This window comes from Condylura cristata, unplaced genomic scaffold, assembly GCF_000260355.1.
Source record: "Condylura cristata isolate star-nosed mole 26May11 unplaced genomic scaffold, ConCri1.0 scaffold00007, whole genome shotgun sequence".
Lineage (NCBI taxonomy): Eukaryota > Metazoa > Chordata > Mammalia > Eulipotyphla > Talpidae > Condylura > Condylura cristata.
Window position 1 is genome coordinate 14,121,499 of NW_004567108.1, and position 8,225 is coordinate 14,129,723.

Below are 8,225 nucleotides of genomic sequence, written 5' to 3' on the forward strand. Positions count from 1 at the left end.
CACCTTTCAGCAGCCGTTGGGTTTGGTCTTGTTTCCTAATGCCATCTGCAGGCTGTCTACCACACTAGGTTAGGACTGAGTAGATATGTTTCTCAACTGACTTTTGGAAATTGAAACTTAAGTAATAGACCAATTTATGTTGGGACAAAAAAGTTCAACTCCAATTTTGCTTTAATAATTTGCCAAGTTATAAAAGAAATATTATTCCCTAGCAACTCACTAGTCAAATAGGAAGTATCCTATACTTCAAAATACAGGAGGGGAGATAAAAATCAAATTTATTTTAATAAACCCATAGTTAAATTTTCCTTTGCAGACCTGAAAGAAAAATTTAAAAATTCCTTTTATGCTATCATACAATTATTTCTTTCTTATGGAAAATAAACAGGATTAAGTTTATAACTTAATGTCCATTGTATTAAAATCACACTAAGTTTACCCACACCTTATCCACAATGTATATATTGTAACCAATGAAATAATATTTACAAATCTGTGAAAAATTGCTACCAAAAATGAGAAGAGAATGAAGACAGATGCACCTTCAAGTAAGGCGTTCCACTTATGACTGGACCTTCTTTATAGGCAATCATTTTTGCCTCAGAGTAAATAAGACTCAGCTATCATCTTCATTTCCAGAGCCAACAAAGCCATTTATTCAGATCTCAGATATTTGAAAAAAAGAAATCTCAATAGTAGAAGGTTAAAGTAATATATGATATTTGTAGGGCCCTCCCTGGTGGTGCAGCGGGTTAAGGCACAGCACTCAGAAGCTAAAGCCACTTCCGCATGAGTTTGATTCCTGCCCCGGAGGTGACCCTCCTGACCCACCTGCTGTTCCCCTCAGCAGTGTACTTCGTAGATCTGCCTGCTCTGCTCCCCACTCTGTCTCTGGTGAATCCTCTCACAGACCCTGTATCTCTGGCCGTTACCCCAGTTCTGTACAAATAAATCTTTTTTTTAAAAAAAGTAACCTATAAGGCCAAAGAATAGTCACTTCAGCATGTGTAAGACCCCAGATTAAGTTGGGGTAGGGAAAGGGTAGTATCTCTGTAAAGAAAATACAATAAAGATTCTGTCTACACTAGACTGTGAACAAACTTAAGCTGAAGAGTTAATATCTTTTAAATACTTTGTATTAAAATAAATTTAAATAAATGATCAGTCATTCATGTAATCAATAGTACTTGGAAATTCTACACTGAAAAACATTATATTGTTACTCTTCAGTCCCTAGTTTACCAATGAAGTCAAAAAATTTAATATAATAAAAAATACATGGAATTTATAGTTTACCTTTTTACAAAAGAAATTTTAGGAAGTATAAACAGTGAGCAAAAGTTCTTCAGAGGTTATTTATGTCTACTGTCCAACAATTATTTAAGTGGGAAATGACATACCGACAATCTCCTAAATAATTCCACGTCAAAAAACTTTCCTATGCCTTCAAAACTAAACACATCTTTGTTTAAAAATGTGGCAGTCTAGTGACACCTTGTGACCAAACTGACCCACTACGCGTCTTAATATTTCCAAGAGCCAGGAACTCTTATTAATAAACAGTAATATTTTAATTTTAAGTCTTTGCCTTAAATACACATTTATTAATTTTTAAAGTAAAGAGATATATAATGTTTACAATATAACCATAGTTTTAGCATGGATAGATGTACTCTATAAATAACAAAAAGAATCCCTCAGTATGCTATACACAAATCCCTGTGAAGGGGAGACCCTGTTTTTTCACCCCCCTTCAGCAGCCACATTTGACTACAAACCCCAATATGTCTTGAACTAGACATCTTGAGCAGGGATGCTACTGGAATGCAGGGGCCAGGCTACAAGGACAGGTGGACCCAGACTATATAGAAGGTGTCTGTGCACACTTTTGCCTCTGCAGTGCCAATTTGCACCCTGGTACTGCTAAGGAGACTGGGAGAAGACAAAGAGACATGCAGACAGTTGGGGAAAATAAGTAGCAGAGACAATGGCAGCCATTATCTTGACACATGATGATATGTGCTGTATTCTGCATTTTCTCTCTCCTGTTCCAGCTTTCTGGGACCTGCCTAACCTATTTCTTGTGACGTCTCACCAGAAGGTAACTTAGCCTGTGGCAGGCTTTCAGGCCTTAGTAGCTCTGCTTTTGGACAAACCTGTTTGTCCATAAAGGGATGGGTAATTTGGGGGACTTTATTAGGAATACCCTTTTCTTTTCTCTCTCTCTCCCTCTATATACCCTAATTTTATTTAAAACTTTTAACAGTATGTTTCTTTGCCTTTGTGTGGATGGATGACTGAACCCCTTTCAGAGTGCATACCCCGTAATAGTTTGCGTCACCTGGGTATTTCTCAATTACATGCTACTTTATATACCTAACCAAAGGTAAAGAAAAACTTCAATGTTTCTTCCATGGGGCTTCTCTGCCTCACAGGTAATCATCAGACTGGTTTGGGCTAGTAGCTATTTTTTTTTTTAACATATAATCTTACCATCTATGCATGTATCTCTCAACATTGCGATACAGTTTTGAAAAATTAGTATACACAAAGACTTAACTGCAATGATAAACCCAGTTTTCACTTCTTTAATCCCACTAAACAAGACCAATCTTCTTTCTATCTCATTTTCACCCTTCAAAGATGTACTGCCAAGTTCCACTTTCTCCTACAGCTACTAAAGCTCCCAAGGATTTCTTTTTGCTCCGAGCACTCAATTTTCTGAGAACCATATTATTAAACTGTTACCAGATGTTTAGAAATAAACAATTGGTCCCCCAAATAAATTTAAGATTCTTTCAGTCTAGAAGCATCTCTTTTCAGGTTTCATAACACAAGGAAGTATTGTGTAATAAATGGTATTTGCTATCACTTATCTAAAAGCATCTGAAACTTAAAAAAGAAAAAAAAACAAGCTCACCATAGAAATAACTAAAAATAATTGTTGTAAATATTTTATTTTCTGTATTTTATCATGATTCTTTAAATGCTATTTTAAAAAATCAGCAACCTTTTATCAGTATTGTCACTAGATGGAAATAAATGCTTTTTGGATTTAAAATTCTCCTCCCACCTGGATCCCCTTTAATCTGAAATTATGGTTCATTATTAACATATGTCAGGAACACACAAGTAAAACGCCACCAGTCACATCCAACAATTAGAGTCATCCAATACATCACAGGATATTGTGCTGTGGTTGGTGTTTTTTCCCCCTACTAAAACCTGCCAAGTATTAATCTCATGGTTTACCCAAATTCCTAGTTCAAATGGAAATTACGTTTTGCAAAGTCTTAGTTATATTTAAATGCTTTTGAGAAAAGCTTTAGAAAGCTGCCATCTTTTCACTCAATTGGAGTCCAAGTTGAGAACAAAATTCAGTTAGCATATATACTGACTGAGTACCTGATAAGCTAGTCATAAAGCACTACATAAATAGGTAAATTCAAGTAGTACACAGCCACTTTAAATGTTGAGAGTCAACCTCCTTGCTGCCATACTACTTCACACTAATAAGCTTTTTTTTTTTTTTAAAGTTTATTTATTTGTGCATACAGAATTGGGGTACAGGTCAGAGGTGCAGGGATGGTGAGAGGATTCACCACACACATAGCGGGGAGCAGAACAGGCAGATCGACAAAGAACACTGCTGAGGGGAGCAGCGGGCGGGTCAGGAGAGGTCTGCCACACCATGTGGTCACCTCCGGGGCAGGCGGGAATCGAACTCATGCAGAAGTGGCTTCAGCTTCTCAGTGCTCTGCTTTAACCCACTGCGCCACCAGGGAGGGCCTAATGAGTTCATTTTAAGGTATATAACATGTCAAAGAAAATTTAGTGGCTTAAGAATATGTCAGCCCTCAGTCAGCATTGAAATATCAAAGGGATGGGCCTTCCCTGGTGGTGCAGTGGGTTAAAGTACAGCACTAAAGAAGCTAAAGCCACTTCCACAAGAGTTCAATCCCCACCTACCCGGGAGGAGATTCACATGGCGAGGCAGACCTCTCCTGACCCGCCCGCTGCTCCCCTCAGCAGTGTACTTCGTTGCCTGCCTATTCTGCTACCCTTTCTGTCTCTGGTGAATCCTGTCACCCTCCACATCTCTGGCCTGTACCCCAGTTCCATATGAATAAATAAATCTTTAAAAAAAAAAAAAAGATATCAAAGGGACAACAAATCAAGCAACAAACACCAAAATTACATAACCTGGAGGTAGAGTAGGAGTGAAAATGTGGACCAAGAAAATGTAGAACAAGTTTGAGATCAAACTGTCAGTAGGTCATAAGTACAGAACATCATCACACACAAGTCTCAGTAAAACTTTAAAATAAAAATTGATAGAAATAACATGTAAGACAATGAAAATGAAACCCAAAGGGATTATGTCAACCAAAGACAATAAAAGTATCACACACAAAAAGAGAGGAAAAGGGCAATTTCTCTTAGTGAGGCAAAAAGAAATCTCACCAGCAGACCTACCAAGTATGGTCAAGAAAATTCTTTCAAAATTACCAAGGTGGCCTTCTGAATAAGTTGTATTGTCTAGCAGTAAGAACAAACACTGCCCTTAGTGTAAAGTGTCCATATATTGCCCTATTAGTTATGCAAAGAGTGTATGAATTAAATTTTTAAATAAAGATGCAAAACAAAAAATCTTTCACTGATAGAACATCCTCAAATTGACTTATTTTAGAAATGTTAAGTGAGAAAACAACTGCAGCTTAACTGACAATCTCTAACAATCGCCAAATTTTTAAAAAATATTTACTCTAAAATGCCTTACATCTGAACATGAAACAAAAGGACAATAAATGTAGGCAGAAGCTATGTTCTGCATTAACAGAAGAGCAAAGTAACTTAGGCCCTTATATTGAAGCTTACAATCTAGAAGATGAGACAAATACACAAATAACTTTAATATAAATGTGCCTGTCATTAGGGCTGTCACTCAAACCTGCAGGTTCACCTTTCTTGTTGCCTCAGAGTGATGAAAAGCTCTGTGACTTGCTCTGACCAATCAAACCTAAACCACAAATAATTTCTGAGCAGAAACTTAACAGATTGAGTGATCTGTCATTCTTTCCTTTACAGTACTAACAATGCTCCAGATGGTGGCAACTCCATCTGCTTGACTGCCAGAGTGAAGTGGCCTGTCACTGACTTGAAACACACATGAGAAAAAAAATCTATTGTCTTAAGCTACTGAGACTCTCTGGTACTGTTACCTGAGATTAACCTACTCTGTTCAGATAGGGTAGTGTGAGAAATTTAGATAAAGAATGATGAGGCTCAAAGAAGAACAGTATATAACTCATTCAACATTTACTCAGTCTTATTAAAGGGAATGTAATTTTAAAAACCAGCTGTTCAGTGAACGAGAACTTTTAAGTTTGCCTAAATACAACCAACCTTTGGCTAATATGCTTAATATTTTCTTTCAAAATGGCTTTAAACTTATATAAAAATCTTTTATGCAGAATTCTGTTTTTAGTTTCCACACAGAAGCTTACCACTTAGTAATTCAATCCAGTTCTGGACAGTTTCAGGAGGCTGAGTCTCCTTAACATGTTTTAGTGCTTCATCAAGAAGAACATCCCCTGTTGGGGCATCTGATTTACAAATCACCTAAAATAGAAGAAGAATGAATGAAATGAAGTACTTATTCCTTTTTTGATGTTAACTTTGTAAATGAAAAATACTTAAGCAAATTCATACATTTACAGCACCAAAGTACTTTATGATACTTTTTTGATACTTCAAGTATTAAAGTTCAGATTTTATATTAATATTTAACCAGATTAGTCACAATCATGAGTGAAAATAAAAGCTAGTGTGCATATTCAGTAAAGTGCCTTTCTTTGCTAAACCAGAAGATCACTGTTTAAACAATTATCAGTTCCAGAAACAGACTCAATTATTTATAACAAATAAGCAGAGGGATAAAGTTTTCAATAAATGGTAGGAGGGCACAAGATTTAGTTAAAGTGCAGCACTGTGAAGTTATCCACAGCTGCTGAGTTCCATCCCCAGCCAGGGAGCGGCACCCACATGGTGAGGCAGACCTCTCCTGTCTTGTCTGCTGCTTCCCTCAGCTGCTCCCCACTCTGTCTCTGGTGAATCCTCTTATGTCCCCACACTTCTGGCCTGTACCCCAGTTCTTCTATGCATAAATACATGAGTCTCTTTAAAAAGTAAATGTCATAAAAACAAATAATAAGTAAAAATTAAGTAAAACTTGGTTCATCAAAGCCTGTACTACAAAAGATAAAGATTTCAAATGCGAAATATAACTTTGGGGGTGAAATGTTTTCAAAGGTATCACAAACTAACAGAAACCTTAAAGAAAATAACAATATATTTGATTACATAAAAAACTTAAATATTATTTAAACTACATTTGAGATATAGAATTCATAGCTGAAGGTAAGGTACACAGGATCCAGAAATGGGGTGAAAGGAAAACAACACTATATTGCTTTGACCAAGTGTTAGATCTCTATAGGCTCATTTACAGTCTTGGCTAATAAATTTCTAGTTTAAGTGCTGTAACCTATTGTTTTATTATATTTAGTTACTAAAATGCTACGAAATTTTTTTTTTTTAATCCAGCAGTCTTCTCTTTTGTCTTCATGTGTCCTCTACTTTTTTTGTTCAATCTTATGAAAGGTCAAAAAAATACAACATCTGCGAAACAACAGAAATATAATTAGGACTACGAATGCTGGTCATGACACTCTATTTTTTAGAATTTTAGTAATTATATCAAAGAAAATGGGCAAAATTAATTTCAATGTTTCATTTAGTCCAATTTCATTTATAACCAACCAAAATATCAAACCTTTTAAATATTTTTAAATTGAGATATTTTACATGTCTCCTTTTTCCATAGTAAGTCTTTAGAACTCTGGTATTTTCATCTACTACATGTCTCAATCTGTGCTAGCCACATTTCTAGTCTAGTTAACAGTGTAAGTTAGTGGTTATTGTTTATACTAGAATACAGACAAGAAACACTTTCATCACTGCAGAAATTTCTGTTGAATGAATAGAGAGCTATTGCAGCCCATACTTACAGTAGTGGGTAAAAGAGAATTTTAAAAAAGGAGATGCTTAGGATAAAAAGTTACAAACCTATATGTATGGTTAATTCACCATCTCTTAACTACGTAGTTTTTTTTTTTTGAAGATTCATATTTATTTATGAATACAAGAACTGGGGTGTAGGCCAAGGTGTGGGGAGAGGAGTCACCAGAGAAGAGTGGGGAGCAGAACAAGCAAACTAACAAAGTACACAGCTGAGGGGAGCAGTGACTTGAGACAGGAGAGGTCTGCTGCGCCATGTGAGTCAGCTCCCTGGCCAGGATTGAGCTAGTGCCACAGTGGCTGAAGATAGCCTGAGAACACTGAGACTTTAATCCTGCGCCACAAGGGAGACCCAATTCCTACTTAAGTCTTTAAATCCACTGCAATCTGGCCTAAATGCCCACCTCATGCTCACCCTTTCAAACCAGTCTTTTACCAGGATCACAATGTCCTGGGCACAGGTTTAGCTTTATTTGTAAATTCTGTACCCACCTCTTCCTTATTTGGGCCACTTTTATCCATTACCTCTACAATTATTCTAGTTTAGTTAATCTGTTAGCTAAATTCCACTTCCTAATTTGTTTCTCTGAACTAGTTTTAGCCCTCTCCTCACTTTCCTAAAAGGTAAGATCTTAATGACATTCAACGGTTTGCACCTAAAACACTTCAATGGCTCACAAAAGTTCTAAACTTTTAAAAATGTAGTAATGTCTGCCCCCGTAAGTATGCTCTACAAGCATATTACTGGAGTGTAGTATTTTATTTTCCTAGTTTCATTCTTATATATGAACAGATAACCAACGGAGGCAAAAGACATTTGAGGAAAAGGCCTCAACATCAAAGAGACCAAATGAGGAGAAAAAAAGACTCTGAAAAAAAACACAAAAGAAATTTTCAAAAAAACCATGCAGTCCAAAGACCTAAAAAGGCATTACATCCATAAAACAAGGAGCAGCCAATTAAAAACAAGAGACCGGCCCTCTCTGGTGGCGCAGCGGGTTAAAGCACAGCACTGAGAATCTAAAGCTGCTTCCGCATGAATTCGATTCCCGCCTGCCCTGGAGGTGACCACATGGTGTGGCAGACCTCTCCTGACCCGCCCACTGCTCCCCTCAGCAGTGTACTTCATCGATCTGCCTGTTCTG

At 36.8% G+C, this 8,225-nt stretch overlaps 1 protein-coding gene across 1 annotated transcript in view; it reads right to left on the reverse strand.

The window, feature by feature from the left end:
• The window catches only part of GOLPH3 (golgi phosphoprotein 3 (coat-protein)), a 38,001-nt gene that overhangs the window by 4,928 nt on the left and 24,848 nt on the right, over window positions 1–8,225 (reverse strand). The window contains exon 3 of the mRNA XM_004678072.2: window positions 5,508–5,622. Coding sequence (XP_004678129.1) covers window positions 5,508–5,622 — 115 coding nt within the window. The remainder of the gene's footprint in view (window positions 1–5,507; window positions 5,623–8,225) is intronic.